This window comes from Parus major, chromosome Z, assembly GCF_001522545.3.
Source record: "Parus major isolate Abel chromosome Z, Parus_major1.1, whole genome shotgun sequence".
Taxonomy (NCBI): domain Eukaryota; kingdom Metazoa; phylum Chordata; class Aves; order Passeriformes; family Paridae; genus Parus; species Parus major.
The window spans coordinates 27,462,392-27,482,506 of NC_031799.1; the positions used below are offsets into that span (position 1 = coordinate 27,462,392).

Sequence of the window (20,115 nt, forward strand, 5' to 3'; positions counted from 1 at the left end):
TGGATCCGCCCGAGCAGCCTGCGAGGTCGGCCTAACCCGAGCAGCCTCCCCCGCTTTCCCACAGCGCCGCTCTCCCTCTTTCCCACAGCGCCGCTTCCCCACCCGGAAGCGCCCTCGGCACCGCCCCCCGCTGCCGGCACGTGACGCGCCAGGCGCCGCTCCCTGGGTCACGTGCGCTGCCCCCCGCGAGCGCGCGTGCGCGCGTGCGCATCCAGCAGCTGTCATCCGAAATCTGGGAACGAGGTGTCTGCGGCGCGGGCGGGGCGGGGGCAGCCTCAGCCTCGAGGGGACGGGGGACCCGGCGCGGCGGCGGCAGGGAGCAGGCCGGTCCCGCCCTCTCCAGCGCCGCCCCGTCCCGCGCCGCCCCGTCCCGCGCCTCTCTGCCCCTCATCCCTTCCTGCGACCGCGCCTGCCCGCTGGAGCCTCTGCCGGGCAGGTGCGGAGGGAGCGCCGAGCTGGCCCCGGTGGCGGCCGCGTGTCTGCGGGGAGGAGGTATGCGGCTGCGAGCGGGCCGGGGCGCCGAAGCGGGTCGGGCCATTTCGGAGAGGGGGTGCGCCGCGGGTCCCGGCGGCCGGGCATCGCCGGGGCGGGCCCGGGGCGGAGCGGCCGAAGTGCCGCCGGGCAGCTCCCGCAGGCGTAAGGGGGACGCGGCAGCCCCCGCGCCGGGAGGGGATGGGTGCGGGGGGTTCCGCGCCGCGGACGAAAGCGTGGCGGCTGGGACGGAGGTGAGGAAGCGAAATCGGCAAGAGTGGGAAAAGTGAGTCTCGGGTTCCTGCTCGCGGCCGGCAGTTCTGGGTCGGCGCTGCCGGTGGGAGCGCTCCGGGAGGTCGGGCGGCTTCTCCGCGCCTTCTAAGTCCGTGGACGGAGTGAAATAGAGCTTTACCTCTCACTGTGTCTGTCAGGGGTTTGATAAAATTGTTGTGGGCTTCCCAGACTGTCTCTTTTTTGGTGCAGCTCGTTCGTTCTTGCGTTTACCTGGAACTTCGGAGTTGTGTGCTGAACGAAATACTGGGTTAAGCGCCTGTTCCACCTCTGTCCGTGGTTATAACACGCTTTCGATGCTGGTTTTGGGATCAGGTCTCTGTGCCATGGAAGTACTCTTCCCTTAATAAGCTTTCTCTCCTGTGCATTTGATTTTAGCTGGGAAAGTGAAGCGGGAAGTGTGTGCAAAATACTATTTCTCATAGGTTAATTATGTTAGGAAAGATACTTGTGCGTTTTTTAAAGCAATTATACTAGCTCAGAGAAGAAACGGCATCTATTTCGTACTTTTTAAAGTGCAGATTTATGATTCTTTGCTGAGAATTACCAACTATAGGAACTGAAGTTACCGTTTAGAGGCTACTAAACCAGCACCTTTTAAGCGGTATCACTTTTTCCACAAGAAAGAAACTTAGTGGCAGCTACTGTCGTGGGTTTTTCTATGTCTATGGTATAAAATTTCACTTGGGCTTTACCTTATCTTTCCTTGTACCGTCATAAATAGCTGATGGCATTGCTTCAGGGAAGTATTTTCCAAACACAAGAAAATGGAAAACACAAGCGTGATTCCTGTTGCCGGACTTGAAATGAGAGCTACTGACCCTCATGTTTTTTTCTCAGCTTAGGTTTGGAGTGGTGATGGTGGTGCTAGCAGTTTCCTTTCTAGGGAGTGACCCAGGAAAACATATGTATCATCCGGATATGTGGACATGATTAACAGCTGTTGGATCAGATTTGGAGTAATATATATGAGAGAAAATACTTGGTCAGTGTTCATTAAAAAAAAAAAAAAAGAAACTGATTTGGTCTTCGATGTCTTTCTTCCTTTTTTTTTTTTTTTTAAACAGTAAACGGTAAAATAGGGAAAAAATTAAAATCCTTTTAAGTTTACTCTTTAGCTATTGCTGAGTATTGCACACATTTTGTTTCTCTTGAACTCATTTCTAAATAAATCAAATAAATAGTTCTGCACTAAATCTGAGTGCACAATCAGTATTGCAATCAAGTAATAAAATTATGTTGTCAGCTACTCATTATTAGAATATTCCTAAGGTAATATTAGTAAATGTAGTAATTATTAAAAATACAGTTCTATACTTAGCTGTATTACAAAATCTTGGGTTGAGTAGATTATAGATTAAGGACTTTCTGAGTTTAAGCAGTTGGTTCTGCAGGTAATTAATTTTGATATTGATTTTTTTTTTTCTTAGTTTTCTTTTGGTGAGATAAGGTTCATCAACATTATGCTGAACAGAATGTGAATAGGGTTGAGGTGTTGTTAAAAGTGGTATTTTTGTCCTACTACCTCCAATGTAAATTAAAAAAGCCTCACCGTAGCAACTTTTGTGACATGAATTTGGCATACATGGAGCTTCGAAGGAAAGATATATTACTATAATTCTGTCTGTATAAGGTATTTGCAAGATCTCTGAAAGATCACAGGAATGGTTCAAAAAGTGATGTTCTGAAATGTTAAGATTTTAGTACTTCTCTAGTAAAAAATCTCCATAGTTAGTTTGATAATTCGTATCTCAAAATCAGTAAGTGATGTGAGTTCGTCTCTTGATTTTTGTTTAGAATCACAGAAGACCCATGGGATATTTTGAAGATAAGCAATATTTTATACTTGGATGATAGTAATTTTTGTATAATCAAGTCACATAATGAAGGTGTTAATAAGAATTTTCTGGCCCAAAGTCCTAATGACTATTATAAATAAACTCTTACTGTAGTTTTGTTATATGAAGACGTACAGTTTACTTCAGTTTTCACAGGTGCCATTGTATGTCACAATTGTGCTGTAGGCTTGCCCTTTCCTCCAACTTCATTTCACCTGTTTAAAATTGCGGAATTGCACATAGCAGTGGAGTTGTTGGCTTTTTCTGTGTGAGTAGTTGTACTACATTCAAGTACTCATTTTTATCCATAATTTTGTTTATGCCCAACATTTGTGGGACAGGATATTTGGGACAATATACTTGGAACACTGTACTTAGGACAGTATACCCTGAAAATTGAAGACCATCTATATAATCATTATAATCCATATAAAAAAAGATTAAAAAACATGTCAGGATTTCAAATTTAAGGTATTGAAGTTGCCAGAGTTAAAGTTCAAAATACATCTCTTAGTAAAAACCGAATACTGAAAAAAATCCAGTGTCTGGTCAGTTTCTGATTCTCAGACAAGGTGGAACAATTCATTGAAGATGCAGATAATATAGGGAACTTTCACAAATAAAATACGCTCCAGTTCCTTTGTGACATTTCTGCCAGTAAAGTGTACAGTCACTCGATTCGATTGATGGGATTTAGCTCATTACACCTGTGATATCCTGCTGGATTTTCTCTAATAGAATAAAAAAAATAGTTATTAGCAGGTAGCTTGTCTCTAAGAAGACCTAGATAAATACTTACATTCATGGTAGATGTTGTATGATGGATATTACAGTGCTAAGTCAGTTTTGTGTCACTTTCACTATTTCTTAAATTAAAACAGTGTGTAATTTGCCAAAATCGTAGATGAGCCTATGGCTTTGGAGCTGGATAAATTGTCTATAATCATAAACTGTTTTGAAAAAGAATAATTTTCATTTAAAATTTAATTAGGGAAAAGTGTAGAAGTCTGTAAACTGAGCTACAAATAAAGACATCGAAACAGAGAAGTGGGAGAAACCCGAAGTTTTAGATATCAAACTCTTCATGTCTGGGTTTGACTCAATGGAAGTATTGGATTTGGGGAAAAATGTTTTCTCTACTGACTTGTTGCCTTCAAAGCTGTAGTGTGGCTTACAGTTACATGAGTTGGTGAAACTTCTGTATTCACAGTGTTCTTCTGTTTCCCCTGTGGTAATCTCCTTTGGATTTATTGTAAGGCAGATCTGTGAAGACTCATAGAGTGTCCTGAATTGGAAGGGACACACAAAGGTCCCTGAGTTCATCTCCTAGTTCTGCACAGGACCACTCCAAAAATCACACCATGTACCTGAGGACATCATCAGAATGCTTCTTGAACTCTGCCAGGCTTGGTGCTTGTGATTGCTTCTCTGGAGACCCTGTACCAGTGCTCTCTCTCAGCTATACTCTTGGTGAAGAACCTTTTGCCAATATCCAACCTAAACCTCCCCTGACACAGCTTCAGACCATACCCTCAGGTGCTGTCACTGTCACCACAGAGAAGAGATCAGTACCTGCCCTGCTCTTCCTCTCACAAGGAAGTTGTAACTACAATGAGGCCTCCCTTCATTCTCCTCCATATTGAACAAACCAAGTGGCCTTAGCTGCTCCTCATATGGCTTCCCTGCAAGGCCCTTTAGAGTTGAGCTTGCTTGTTTAGTCTGATATAATATTGTGGGTTAGAACCATGTAGTTCCCGGGTACCATTCTGTGAGCTCATTGGGTGGTCTGCCATTCATGTTAAATGGTCGTGTTTTAGGGGCATGGGATCAGTTTGGAGTGAGGAGCTTTTGATCATGCAAGCTGACCATATGTGTGGTTTGCTTTAGTGTTCATGCTTTCAGCCATAGCAACAGAAAGGCATGACATTTGTGGCTATGGCCTGGACACTAGGTATTGGGTCTGTGCTAAATTAAACCAAAATGTGAGGGTAGGGAAATTGCATAAAGTCTTTGAATTGTGAAATCTGTTATGAGAGTCAGAGTGCTCACAGTGAAGGTTAGATTTTTCACTGGTGCAGAAATACAGTTTCAGGTGTTCCATAAATAACCAGCTTTAAGAGAGACAAGTACATCTCAGGATACAGAGCCTCATTTATGTGTTTGGTTTTTTGTTTGTTCTTTTTCTTCCCCCCTCATGCTGTCCTTGTTCAGCTTCTAATAAAGGATTTGCCATATAGTGGTTCCTTGGGAAAATTCATCACAGTTACTGTATCATATCCCAGAAAAAAAAGGTGTGTGTTTCAATGTTAAGGACTTGCGAAGTCCAAGCTATAAGGGTACCTTTTGGGAGGGGACCTCTTGAAGGAGTTAATTAAATGCCATATAGACAGAAATTACAGGGCTTCTAAAACTTAAAAAAGTGCTTAATTAGGAAGGAGTTCGCTTCTACCACCTGTGATTTCTATCCCCAGCAATATTATAGGCTGAATTAGTAATGCATGTTTTTCTGAAATTTTAGGTACTTGTAAATGAGCTTTTTGAAAACTGAGAGCTAGACCAAACTCTGTTTGTACTCTATGAGGTACTCTGGGAGGACTGCACCTAAGTTTGAAAATGTTACACAGTTGTGTGAGTTGATGGTTTACTTGCATCTTAACTAGTGCTTTCAGCCTGGATATTCTTTTCGCTTGACTAAAAGTAATTTATTGGAATTGGTAGAGATCCAGAAATAGTATGATCAGAAATATGGAATGGATTTTCTTTGGTGAGACTAGAACTTTTCAGCTTAGGAGGAAGAGAGACTGTATGGGACCATGGTAAAGGTCTGTAAGTCCTGTATGGTCTGTAGGTAAATAGAAGCAGTTAGATAATTGTTCTCAGTAGGCACATGAGCTATGAGATGAAACTAAAATGTAAAATATTCAATATACCCTATCACTGAACAGGTTTTTGATTGTAGAGTGCTTAATCTTTAAATGTTTTTGATATTAAAGGTCTAGAAAGGTTCAAAAGCATGGGGAAAAAAACATTAAACCCTGCAAAATTAAGTAATATCCTTTTTAAGGATTCTTTGGTATGTACATTGCTGAAGGATGAGATGGTATTCTGAAAATGTATATTATAAGCTACACCAATATATAATATATAGATACCTGCTGTAGCAATTGTGGAGATGCAGAGATGCAGAGACTAGTTAGGTTCTTGATAACTTGCTTTTGCCATTGCTGGGGGCTGTTACATGCTGTTTCCAGTTAGGACTATGTATTTCCTAGGTGTGTTTTCATTAGAAAAAAAAAAAGAAACTCTTGAATCATGGGTTGCAGATAAAAATGAGAAAAATACTTTTTCTGTAGGTTTTTTTGTTTTTTTTTTTCCCCTCTGCCCTTTGGCCCAGATCACTTATTTCAAGATGTTTTTCATGCTGTGAGCCCAGTGTGGGAGAAGAATGTCTAGGGAATGAATTCAGGTATTTTTTCAGTTCAGAATTTATGGGCTCAGATTAAGACAATTTATAGTTTTGAAGCATTGTTGCTGTAGGGTAGTACCAGACATAGAAATGTAAAATTGAAATGAAGCTAGCAGACTTGTCAGAGCTTTGGGATCAAATAGAGGTGGTTTCAGGATCTTCAGAATATGGTTATCTGCTCAGATTCCTGGTTACTTAAGTTTGGATAATCAATACCCCTAACACTTATAAACTTGAGTCTTTTTGATGGTGGTGAATATCTGAGGAATAATGAGATTTGGCCTAATCATGAGATTTGGCCTCGTATCACAAATAAAAAGCATTATGATCTATATATTTATTTTTTCCATTAATGCACTCAAAAAACCTAAGTAACAGATTTGGAATTCCTGGTAGGATCTCTTTTGAAGCCAGCTACATAAAGTAAGCAGACATAGTTGCCTGCACATTTACTGTTATTAAAGGAACAATTCAAACATATTACACTGTTTTATTCAACCCAGTGTAATATTATTCAACCCAAATTACACTGAGAATTAACTATTTACATGCTCAGTAACAGTTGAACATGTAAACTGTGATTTTGTATTTCCAGTTACCTGAAAGTGCAGCAATGCAGTATTTCGGGATTTTGAATTTGCTTTGCCAAACAGTACAGAGAGCTGGATGGTACCTACTTACAGGATATGCTAATAACTCTTTAAAAATGATGACTCTAGCCACAGAGTTTTTACTTACAAGTAAAATTCCTGCTGAAACTATTATAGATTAAGGCACAATTTCCTACTAGTTGTTTCCTTTCCAGCTTGTGCAGACCTGGTGCAAAAACAGTTGTATTGCAAAACAGTCTCAAAAAAAAAAAGCTTGGGCTTCCTTTGCATGCCTTTCTTCAGACAGGTTTATTTTCTTGTTGTTATCTACTGAAAAAAAGTTCCAAGGACGAATTCTTTGCCAAATGTTTGTTGCCACAGTTAGTGTAAGCGAAAATTTGCAAGAAAAGGAAAAAAACAACCTGTGTTTTAGTTAACTTATCTGTGAGAAGTGGTGACCTTCAGAAATTTGAGTTTTTCCCATTTTCCTTCCTATTATTTTTTGTTTGCTGGAGCTTGCTTTATGTAATGTGTTTAACTTGAATAGTGGTATAAAGCATGTGGACATTGTAATTTTATGTATTAGAACACACCGAATAAAACAATCTTATCTTTCAAAATATTAATACATATATTTCAGGATGCAGTGGCCTATAGTTATTTATTGATTTTCCATGTTAGCTAATTATTTTGTGTGTAGGAGAGTAGATGTGTTTCAGTAGAGGGAACTGCTCAAGTGGGCAGTCAGGAGATGCCTCCCAGAAATCACCTTTGGAAGAACTATTTTGTCAAGTCTTGTTTAGTCTGGAGCCAGAAAGTTTGGATTCCCCACTGATGATGGGTGGATTTCACAGTACTGGTTAGTTTGTTTTAGACAGGAAGAGGTATATAGCCTTCAGAACACAGTATTAAGGTGGAGAGAGAGTATTGTAATACTGAAAGTTGGTTCAATGTAGTGAAGATTTTTGTGTCTTTTAACTAACTGTAAATTAACACATGCTGTTTTTCTAGTGTGTTTCATTCTGGTTTAATATTTTCTAGATATGTGAATTGGTGTATTGCTTGTGATTTGATTAAACACAATTGCTAGTTTAGATGTCTGTAATTGGTATAAAATAAATGAAACTTGGAAGATGGCTTCCAGTTCTGGAAATAATATATTCTGTGTTCTTCTGAGGGCATGGAAGATTCTGCATGGAGGGACAGTGTTTAACTGGTAACCAGCAATGAATTTTATTTAGTATTCTGATAGCTGTAACAGTATGGGAAGCTGTGGACATTACAAAGAAACAGTTCAATCTTTTTGCAGTGGAGGCTGGAAACTGTGGGTGCCTGGTACTAATTTGTTAAGGCAAGCTTTAGTTGACTGTGGTGGGGTCCTTCCCTTTTCTTAGGATATAGAAGAAACAATTATGTAGTTTTTTCAATTACCAAAAAATGTGCAAAATGAAATGTGTTACCAGGCATGTAACATATACGCTTCTGTTCTTTAGTATCAGGTTTGTTGTATCAGTACAAGCCACGCACTTCAGATTTTGCAGGATTTGTGTAAGAAAGCTCTTCCTGCCATCATAACTAGTGAAATGCATTTGCATCTTGGATTATGTAAATAATTGTAGCATTAATGAGGTGTCATCTTGCTGTACATGAGCTTTTCTAGTATTGAACTCTGGTGTTTTCAGTTCAATAGATTTTTTTGGGGTACCTGCTGGTATAGATGTGGATGATTGAACTTTGCTGACCTCATGTTTTCACTTCTGCAGTATTAAAACTAATGTAGCATTAATATTCTCCAGGCTTTTGATGCTTTGATGATTTGAGGGTTTTAATAAGGCCTTGCATTGTCTATAAACTTCTCAAAAGAAGGATCAGGTTCTTTAACCTAGTTATTAGCTAGACAACTTGGCTCTTTAGCTGGCAAGTTTGAACAAACTACATGCTTGTATTTTATTTAAATTCTGAGTTGTTTAATCAGACACTTCTAGGACATAGGCAGACTATGTGGTCACCAAGAAACTGAAGGTTTATGGACAAGCAGTGGAGTTTACTGGATCAGGTTCATAGCTTGGGCCTTGTTTGGCTAAAACTTTCCCATGATTAGCTAAAAAGCTTCTTGCAATGTTATGTAAAGTACTAATGCGCGATGATTTGAGTGAGATTTGTTCACATTTTGTTTGTTCACACTATCATTTGTTTTTCTAGGTAATCATGGGGAACTTTTTCAATGTGCAGTACTGTCTTGCAAAGGGACAGAAAATTTCTGATTACAATGCTGATATGAGTGACTTAAAATAACTGTAAAATTTCTCTGTGTACATATTACTTGTCTTTGTATTTAATAAAGTGCAGCCTGTTGGCCTTCTTTTTATAAATTTGTATTTACTAATATTTTGCACATTTTCATTGTGTAGTAGTAAATAAAAGCTCTGGAAGTTTTATTTCTTAGGTTGTACTGCTTTGTAATATTACAAAATAGGTAGTTAAGTATACACTGAGTGCAATAATTAAGGCAGCAGTAATATGATTGCAGTGTGGATTTTGCATTGGAATGGTCTCCTAGTAATTGTGATTTTGTCTGCAAAAGAACATCTGAAGGCCTCTTAACTATTGCACTGGAATATATATTATGCTCTCTTGTCTTAATAATTTGGCTAGGGTAAAACTGAGTTTTTGTGTGTGAGAAAAAACCCGAAATTAGGCATTGTTTGGAGAAAGAATGTAGGAGTCTGGAGTTCCACAAAGTCCTTGAAAGAATTGCATATTGTGGTAGAATAGAATTGAATTGGAAGGCCAACATTTCCTGGTTAGTTTGTAGCACAGCATTATTTTTTGCATCAGATGTAGACCCTATAGCTCTGTACTTGTGCTTACTGTTTCAGATTGGTGTTTGTAATGAAGAAATGTAGTAATGAAATCGCAAAACAGATTAAAGAAGTTACAACTGATAGATCATAATTGTAAAAAAGATGTTGAATTACTAAGAAATAACAAAATAAATGGAAACATCTAATGGACTTCTAGCGTAGCAAATTCTGTATAGCCTTTATGAGCTTTTTGCCACTTAATCTAAAGATGTTATATAGTTGAATCCTCTTAAGGAGTTCTTGCAAACATTTTGCTTATCAAGGAGCATTTACTTCTACTGAAAGTAACACAGCTAGCTGGTCTGTGTGCTCACTGCATAGGGTACTGTACCCTAGGATAGATGGAAGCTGGTAGAAAAAAGATCTGTGAAAGGTAGAATTTGTATTTTTCACACTGCAATGAAGCTGGGCAAAAATTCAGCCTTTCCAATGCTCTACATATTTCTTCATAATTAGTTGAAAGTTATTAATTCAGCTTATTGAACCTGTGATACAGATTGAGGTTCATCATGGTACAATATGTTACATGCTTGAGCCTGGTCTTAGAGAGAAATAAGGGAATAATCTTTTGATTATCTTCAAAAACAGGATTTTAAGAGTCTTGTAGCCAGATAAGAATACTGATGTGTGATTGTCAAAGTTAATATTAGTTAATCATAATTTATTAGTTTGATTAACAATCCTTAAATTAACTGAATTTCTTCATTGTGCCAAAGTGCTATTGTATATTCAGTTGATTTAGCACAGGGCTTTTTTTAAAGCAGCTCATCTATTAAAACTGGTGTATTTTGCTGAGAAGTTTCGGTTAAGTGGAATTTTTATCATGCTAATTTATGCAATAATAACTTTATTGTGCCTGGTGCTTGAAATCAGATGGCCAAAATAATCCTGCAGCTTTTCTCATAGCTGAACCACTTGGATATGGCTTTTTCTTGTCTCCTTACCATTTTGCATAAGGAATAGAAGAAATCAGATGTATTTCAAACTTCTATCCCTTCACATTAAGGAAAATTAATTCCAAAGAAGAGAGAGCCTTAGGCTTATAGGAACGCATACAGGCACTGTGGTTTCTTATGCTCTTTGCCCATAGAGAAAATGAAGATTAAAAGGTTGATAAGAGGTTCCCTTTTGACACTGACTTTCTATATGCGTAATTTAATTTCATATGTTTACATAGCAACTGAAAGTTAATTGGTAAATCAATTTATGCTTTTGGAAATGGGCTTCATTTGTGATGTAATGAAAGGCGATGCAGGTGACATCTGATACTGTGTGCTTGTATGAGTTGGCAGAATTAATACTAATTTGTGTGTTTAGCTGGTACAGGGCTGTGTTTGGGATTCAGTATGAGAGTAATGCTGATAACACACTGATGTTTTGGATGTTGCCAAGCAGTACTTAATCAGGCACTTCACAGTGTTTTGTACTCTTCCAGTGAGGAGTTGCACAAAAACCTGGCAGGGAGCTGACCAGGAGAGATGATCCAAACTAGCCAAAGGGTTGTTCAATACCACAGAATGCCATGCCCAGTATATAACATGGGTGAATTACTTTTTTCCTGATTCTCCTTCCAATCTCACTGTGGATGGGGGAAGCGAATGATGAGGTGTGTGGTACTTAATTGCATCCAGTGTTTGCATCCAGTGGTACTTAGTTTGGCATGAAGGGTTGATGTAACCACGGGTCTGATCAGAGCGTGTTGAAAGAAATTTGTTACAAACAATTTTTTTGTAAGGTTAGTGAAAATTTTGTGAACGGCAGGTGGTGCATGGTGATTTATTCTTAGAAATTGCAACACCTTGTGATCTGAAGATAATATCTATCTGTCACTTGCCTAAAGATCAGTCCTTTCATGAGTATTGTATTCTGGTATGAAATAGAAATGACTTTTTATTCTAATCAGCCTCAATGTAGAAATGGAAGTCAGAGGAAATGCTGATTTTATGTGTATAGCTTACTTGCTTTTTTCTCTGTTGAAGTTTTCAGAGAATGAGCTGGAATATAGTCCTGTTGTTAAACTGCTGATGGTGAGGACTAGAAAATCCAAGTGCTCTTCCTCTCAATTTGCAGTGTGAGTGGGAAGTGAGTAATTGGTTTTCTCCATTTACTGAATGGAAATAGTGATATTTTATCAAACATATAGCCTTGTTTCACTTGGTTATGCCTGGGTAATGTAACTCTATAGACAGAGAACATGGAGATGAATCTACACAGGAAGATGCTAGGTTAACTTGAGAAAATGTGCTATAAAAGCAGAGGTATAGACTGGTCTGTGTAATTTACAATTGTGTTTGTGCTGGGTAAAGGCCAAGTATTCTCAAAGGAGTAAGGATAAAAAGTAAACATTTGTTTTGTTCCTTTTATACTAGCCTGGGCAGATAACTGTAGATACTTTTTTTGTATTTGAAACCATGTATATTGAATGTCAGAATTGGTTTTACAGATTACTCTCTACAGTGTATGATTTATTTTTTTTTTAACAGGTGGATTGAAATTGAACCAGAATGGCTGCTGTTACCTCAGATAGTCCTCCAAACTCAAGCTGCAAAATCATGACTTTTAGGCCTTCAATGGATGAATTCAGGGAGTTCAACAAGTACTTAGCACATATGGAATCACAAGGTGCTCATAGGGCTGGAGTTGCAAAGGTAAACATCTATAACATGGAAGAAAAATGCTCCTAATACCTGATCTCCCATTATTTGTATTTTGCTCATTACAAACCTGACCTTTTTATTATTTAATTTTTTCCCAGATGATTTTCAAGGAGTAGGTAATGATTTGTTACTGTTTTAAGAAAGCCTTTTGGTGTCTCTGATATTTCATGCAGACTAATGAAGATGTTGTATAGTGTTTTCTCTCTAACTGTAAATAGTTTACAAGTGTACAAGAGCAATACAGGTTCTCCTTTTAAGTAGATTTAAACTATTTTTTGTCAAATCAGAACAAAGCAGGGAGTTGATAGTATAAATTAAAGTAGTCCTGATACACCAGGTGTTGAACTTGGAACACCATGTTTACAGTTGTGTAAAGCTTTTCTTGAGCAAGTGATTATGGTAAACGTAAAGATGGTAAAGCAGTGTTTGAATGGTAGTAGTTTTCTTTTGAAGATCATGTTATGTTCTTGTTAATGAGAACTGCAGGCACACTAGTTGTGACTGTATTGCTCTTTGAACAATGGCACATCCACGACCTTACAGCAGGAGTTCCTCCCTTAGCAGACAGTGAGTGCCAGAGGTTCAGTCTGATAAAATTTAGTGATACATCACATGATTGTTTATGCTGTATCTGTTTTGCTGCTTGTCAAACTAGCAGAAACCACTGCAGATCTAGAAATACCAGCTAAGTTTTTGTAAGTATTCTGTGGGAATAGCTGTCTCTATTACTGGGTTTTGAAGCTAGTATTGTGTGGTCGAGACATTTAGCAAGGAGGGACAAAACTTGAAATTGGTGGCTTCCCCTCCACCCACTCCTGCCTCTTGCTTCCTGTGAAACAAAGCAAAATTGAACTCCTTACTCTTTGAAAACCTTGTAGGCTGGGGGTTTTTATTTCAGCTGATAGTGTACATAGGTTATATTCTCAGACTTTTCTCTGCAAACAGAAGTAGAAATGTGATAAATAGACAACAGTGGAAAGCCTGAGCTAAATTTTTCCTATGTTCAGCTTTGTTCTGGAACCTCTTCATCTGTATGGGGATGATGTATAGCAGTCCTTTAATCTTGAACAGTAAACTTCATTGTAGTGATATATTCTTGCTGGGTTGAACAGCAATTAAAGCATCTCTTGCTGTTTTCAGTCTGTCAGGTAGTTGCAACACATTACTATATCATCTCTTGAAAATTTTATATTCTATTTTTCACTATAGTTTGATAAGATCTCAAAAATTTTAAAATAAACCAACTAAATATTTTTTTAAAACAAATCTTATCAAGTGAATAATTTATACTGGAAAAGTTTAAGGGACATTTTTCTGAGTTTTGGATATTTGGTTTAAAATAACAGGAAAAGAAATTCAATTTTGGTAGTAATAGATAATTTACTTATAGGGAACTTAATTTTTTTTCAAGTCTGGGATGTACAGTCTCAGTTATGAATGCAAGAAAAATAACAACTACCAGAAGAACAATATGCATTTGCAGAAAGAGTAATCTAAACTCTAAACAGAGAACACAATCAGAGTAGGCATACCTAACACTTTGGGTTAAATGTGAACGTGTAAGGGGAAAAGACTGTTACCTGTGTAGAAAAATGCGTGTGTAAATGGGGATGAAATGGCTATAAGGCTTGCACATACTGAAGGAAGGAAGGAAGGAAGGAAGGAATGTGGTAAATAAAATGTTAAAAAAACTGCAGCCAGCACTGAAGTTCCCAGTACTATGTCTGAAACAAGTAATTAAAGTATTAGACAAACAATATCAAACCATTTCCAAAGCAGGTAATGTACTCTGGCATCCCTTGAGCAAATTGGCAAAAAAAATGCCATTAGGCTTTTGAAAGTCTGAAATGAGCTTTATGCATAGAAACTCTATTTCAGTCTTACTGTTACAGAGGATACTATACCTAAAAAGGAAGACAAAGGCTGAAAACAATAAGACAAATGATAAACAAGGGACACTGATAGATTAGTTGTCTTTACCAGAGAATGGGGTGTTTTGAAAACTCAAACTGCATTAATACAGAGCAAAAGAGTTAAATTAATTTGCAGTCACACTGGTGATTAGAAAAGTAATTTCAGAACACTATACTGAAAATAGATACTGGCAAGTGCAAGAAAAACAATTTTCAGACGAGCGAGGGAGAAAATAGTAGCCAGTGCCATTCAGAATCAGATCTATGGGACATTACCAGTATATGAAAGAGAATTTTACAGAAATGTGTGTGCTGATAACACTCTGCATTAATCTCAGTTGAACTGACATGCAATCTTCATGCAGGAGGCTGACTGATAAAACTAAGACATCCCTTTCTAAAACTGTATGTTTATCGCACTAAATTATACTAGACTCTATTAATGTGCTTAGGATCTTTGATAAATAAATGAGAAAGCATTGCCTTGGGGTTTTCCTTTTTCATATTTAAGCATCCAACAGCATGATTGATGAACTTGATCTGGGTTGCTCCCATTAAATAAATTTGACTTGCTTGACTTTGAAGAGGGTATTTTTACTAAAGGAAATATGAAGGGGCTTCAGTGGGACAGGTCAGTGGTAAAAATACAGAGATATAGTCATTATTTCCAGCTGTTATACTAGCTAGCTGTGTGTTGCTCTGAACACGATATATAAACATCTTTAGTCCATGTCCTTGTCTTCATTAGATAATGCAGATTCTTTGGGGCAGTGTGGTAGGTTTTAGTGCTGGCTAAAATCACCAGGGCACTTACTCATTTCTTGCTGTGAGATATGGATTAGGAGAAGGGCAAACCAGGCCTAAAACTTAAAAGGAATAAAGAAACTTTATTAACAGGACTACAAGAGTAAGAAGCATCAGAATAAAACCTCTAGAAACCTTTCCTCCCCCTGCCCAACTTTTTCCTTTCCCAAACTGACAACATAAAGACGCAACCTGGGATGTTATAACAGTACCAGCTCTACAATAATCTTTTATCCGTCTTTGTAGGGAGAGAAGTTTTCTCTTGTCATGCCTTGGAGACTTCTCCACAAGAAATAGTTTTCTCATGGCTTTTCATTTCTATGAATGGCAGCTGCCCAGGCAAAAATTCTGCCATGGTGACATTTCTTCCCATTTTCACAGCCCTCCTAGAGGTGTGTCCATGGGCCATGAACTCAAGGGGTATTATTTTAAGGATGAGTTATTCAAAGGCAAAGGTTCTCCCCATCTGTCTCTGTGATCATCTCTGGGAAGAGGTTTTCTCCTTCTCTCCCTGGGGGAAAGGGTTTTCATCAGCTCTCACTTCTCTTTCTCTTTTCAAGCTGCTCATGGGATCACATCTACTCCACCATCTGCTTAGCTTCATCAATGGATTCCTCTGCTCAGATCTACAGCTTCAATTCTTCATCCCCCCAGTACTTCTTTCATTAATTAAAGGAGGTGTTTTACTATATCATTGTCCATGTCCATGGCTCTACCAAAAGAATATTTCAGTCCCATTCGACATTTCCTCATCCCTTTTCCATCTGAGGCATGACTCCTTCTTTTACTGACCTTGATGTTTTCATGTTGATCACTCTTTTCTCTCCCTGGGGTCAAAACCAGGTTTGTAGGTCTCATCTGTGTAGTGAAAGTGTGAGATCTTGCCCAGTCTTGTGGACAGTCATGTGATCTCTTCCAGGACAGCAGCCCGAGCTGTTTATGCTGGATGATTTTTTGGAGGCTGCACTGGGATCTCAGCAGCCAGGCTAGCACTCAGGCAGCTCGCTGCCAGCCGATGGCTTTCCCTCCCTCTGCTCGCCACTTGCTGGTAAAACTTAGCAGCAGCAGAATTTCAGCCAAGCCAGGGCCAGCCTAGCCCGACAGCACTGCTGAAAAGGGCTTGGGGGGTCCCTGGGAAGAGATTGGCCGCCCTCGGAAGGGCTTCAGCCACCCTGCCAGAATGGGACCCAGAGAGCTTCCCGGGAGGGGCCAGCGCCACAGCAGAACCTGGCTCAGCCTGGGGTCGGCTCCCTGCAGCCTCCATCCCTTGCCTGGGACCCACTGGGGTCTGACCCAGCCTCCCCCAGGCCTCACAGGCTGCGGGGGAGCAGGGCCGGCCTCATCAGAGCTCTGATACCTTTCAAGGCTGGAAACAAAGAGAAAGAAGTTCCTGGTTTTGGGTTTTTTATAAGGTGGTATTCACCTGAGGCGGATCTGATTTTCAATGGTGCAAAATGCTGTCTGTTCTCAGAACTGGCTAGCTATTGGCCTGTCTCAGGCACAGAGGAAGCTCCCAGCAGCTTCTCTCAAAGAAATCACTTCTGTGGGTGATTCTTACTTCTTTCCCTAAATGTCAAACTACCACAGACAGGGAGTTTATTTTTATCTTCTTTTAAAACTTTTTTTGCATATTGGTCCTCACAGTCACATCTCTAACCAGCACTCTAATTACAACAGTATTGAACATACACCAGTTTGCTGGAAGGGGATATTTTGAACCCGTATTCACAAAAATATTTTTATTGCTTAAAGCACACTGACCTTGAACTATATAAGATAATGCAAATTTTGCTCTTCAGTATTCATATATTTGAGCCAAACCACCAAGTTCATGCTTAATAATCATGAAAATGGAAATCTCTTTGCACATATTTGATTTCTATGCATATATTCTGAATGCATGATTTCTCCACTTCCAAATGAACATTTTGTATTTTGTTAATGTGCATACAATTTAAGAGTTCTGTGAAAGAAATAAGGAGGAATCACGAGATGATTGGATTATTTTTTTTCTCTGAAAGCAAATAACACTAAAACTTGCGAAGTGGTTCTTGTACAGCAGAAGTCCTGTGGAAGCTGAGAACGAAAGAAGGAAAAGAAGGAGTTGTATCTGTGTGTAAACCAGATAAAAACACCTCTTTATGTATAAAATAAGGACATTAACTATGGAAGTGTGTTACTATTAAATAAATTTCCTTTGACTTGATGTTTGTCTTTTGCAGTGTGCTTGTAGCACTGATGGTCGTGATTGCATTTCTTTGGAGTGTTTGAGTACATTAATATGCCTATTTATGATTGTTTGCTGAAGGTACCAAATGATCTTAGGATCTATCTGTTTTAGAATTTTATTTCTTTCATGGAGAGATGAAACAGTGAAATTCCTGATGCATACATGGAATCCTAAAATGCATGTAAGAAGATAGGCTAGCTGTGTAGCTTAAGGACTGCCTCATTTGATCCCGTTATTAAAAGTATTCGAGAAAACCTGCCTGAATTAAGGTGCGAACATATGAGTATGAGCATATGCTGAAGTCATATGCCCATACTTTTTTATGGATTTTGTTTAACAGTTAATGAGAGAGAGATAGAAACAGAAAAGAGGGGAGTATGGATGGAGGGAGAGTGACAGAGACAGGTGAAGTAGAAATATCACCACTAGTTTTCCAATGGCATCTTCACCACCTTCTTCTGGTCTTCTTGGTGAGGGTCCCCCCAAAACCACAGAGTTCAGTAGATTAATATACATTCAAGTGTATTAATGTTGGATACTGTCTCTTGCAACAGACTGTTTTGCAACGTATCTGTTGCATCCCTTTGCCTCAGGAAGGAATTCGGGGGTGCTTCAGGGTCTTTGATGGCTTATGACAACTCCTCAGCTGCTTCTCACGTGAATGCCCTGTGCATAATGGCCATCCAGAGGTAGAGGGATTTGCCACTGAGCCAGTTGAGTGTAAGGGAGGATGGGTGACCATAGGCTATGCCACACCCCCAGAACCTCTCCTCCCTGGTATGGGAGTTTGAGCACACCTGGCCTAAGAAAGCAGATGGGCCTCCCCCACCCCAAACCCAACCAGAGCTGATTTTTGGGACAGCTGCTGGATTTTGCTTTCTTGTGGATTCCTTCCTCTCCCTCAGCCTTGCTTACTTCTCCCTAGACCTGAGATAATTGAACAAATGTGTCAATTGAACTATAGTATCTTTATCTCAAGTTTTCTAAGGTGCTTTAACTCACAGTCCAAAGTTCCAGGCATATTCAGGGAGGGGTGGGCTTAGGTAGGCACAGCTTCTTTATCCAGGTTTACCATCATGGGGGAAGAAATCCTTGAGAACAATGTTTAAGCATAAAATTTCAGTCTCTCATGCTACCTCTAAATTATGAATTAATTATTCAAATAATATAATTCACTTGTTGCATGTTTATAGGAGCTGTTCCTACTTTGTTTTAAAATACTTTAAAAGTTTCCAAGGCAGTGTTTGTGGAAATTTGATTTGAATGTAGCAGAAGAATGAAAATAATGAGTGGATCAAAAACCATGTCATTAAGCCTTTGGACAAGTAAAAGTTCAAAAACGAAACCAGACCATATATATATATATATATATATATATATAATTTTGTTGCTCTGTTTTAGAAGTGATACAGTTTCACATCATCTGATTTCTGCTGAAATAATATATGCAAGAAATGTTCAAAATTACCCAGCATGTTAAAGAACAGTGGTATGAATACAGGCTTTTTGAAATTCTTAATAATTTCTTTTGCTTTAGAGTCTGCTAAGGAGTCTTCATAGACTGTGGGTAGTTTTGTGGTATTTGAAATAAATGTGTTAACTTTACAGCTGGTTAATCTGCACATAGTTTTAATCTTCAATTATGAGGATTATATAATGTAATTATAAAAGCTAATGTATCTAAATTAGAGCACACTCTTACTGTAATAACTTGTACCCTGTAGTTTTATGGGGAGTAAATTGAACAGTTTCTGGAATCTAAAACAACTGTATTTTTTTCACTCTTCAGTAAAAAAACAGGGTTATACATACTGTTTATACCAAATAATGCTTAGACAGGGGACTAATAGGTTTTTTTTAGAAATGTTGATTTTAACTGAGGATAAAAATTTTATATCTTTGAATCTTTAGGTGTGAAAAAGACATCTAAGATCATTGAGTCCAGCTTTTGACTTAGCACCTATGTGTTCACCTCTAAACTGTATTTCCAAAGCAACATACACATGTTTTTTAAGACTAAACACATAGGATATCATGGATTGCAAACTATTTGTCAATTATAACAACGGACTGTAAAAAATTTGTAAACTCTGATTATAAATGTGTCTTTTTGCGCAGTTGTCTGTGAATTGCTGTAGATTGATGAGTTGCTGCATGTGAATTTATTGAGGTGATTGTGTGTTTTGAATGAGTATCTGCATTGTCTAGGAGCACATACAATATCAGTTAGTGCGAAACAGCTGGTAAACAAATGTTCCTTTAATCACGTGTGCATATTCAACTCTTCTTTCAGCTTTTTTCCATGATGTTTTGAATTGTTATCAAGACTGTGATGTTCTATTTTGTTTCCTGAATTTAAAGGTTATCCCACCAAAGGAATGGAAACCAAGGAAACATTATGATGATATTGAAGATCTGGTGATTCCTGCTCCAATTCAACAGATGGTCACTGGCCAGTCTGGACTTTTCACACAGTACAATATTCAGAAAAAGCCCATGACAGTGAAGGAGTTCAAGCAGCTAGCCAACAGTGACAAGTATGTACTCTTTCCTAGTAAGACAAATACTTATCTTCACATGTTGTGGTTTTTTTTGAATTGTGCAAGGCAACTGGTGATTTCTTTTACTTTTTTTCCTGTCTCTCAAGGTATGGAAGGGCACCACAATGTGAATATTGTTTGTGTTTATGTTGTTGAAAGCATTTGATACTATGGCAGCAAGAAAGCATATGAAAAACCTGAGACATGATGCTTTCTGTCTACCTGTTTTTCTTTATGTTCCAGAAGATGTAGAAATAAGTGAAGATGATACAGATGTGTATCTGAGTTTTAATTTGATTACACCTATTAATGTTTAATTCCTGGATACTAGGATGGCCTATCACCATGTAATTCTGAAAACTCCAGTATCTTTTATAACCAATCCAGAAGCTTTTGCATTAATCTAAGAGAACTCAGTGGTGTCTAGTGAATGTGTCTTGGTTATGGCAAG

At 38.6% G+C, this 20,115-nt stretch overlaps 1 protein-coding gene across 6 annotated transcripts in view; it reads left to right on the forward strand.

Annotated features, from left to right (window-relative positions):
* Positions 1 to 208: 208 nt before the first annotated feature.
* KDM4C (lysine demethylase 4C) overlaps positions 209 to 20,115 on the forward strand; it is a 251,065-nt gene continuing 231,158 nt past the window's right edge. Inside the window, exons 1-4 of one of the 6 annotated variants that reach the window (XR_001525299.2) lie at positions 209 to 492; positions 11,500 to 11,602; positions 12,004 to 12,168; positions 19,486 to 19,661. Coding sequence is in view for 5 of the 6 variants with exons in the window: in XM_019005284.2 (XP_018860829.1) it covers positions 12,025 to 12,168; positions 19,486 to 19,661 (320 nt within the window). In the remaining variant the exon portion in view is untranslated. The remainder of the gene's footprint in view (positions 493 to 11,499; positions 11,603 to 12,003; positions 12,169 to 19,485; positions 19,662 to 20,115) is intronic. The other 5 variants (XM_019005284.2, XM_015652310.3, XM_015652312.3 and 2 more) reach the window with 5 other exon arrangements.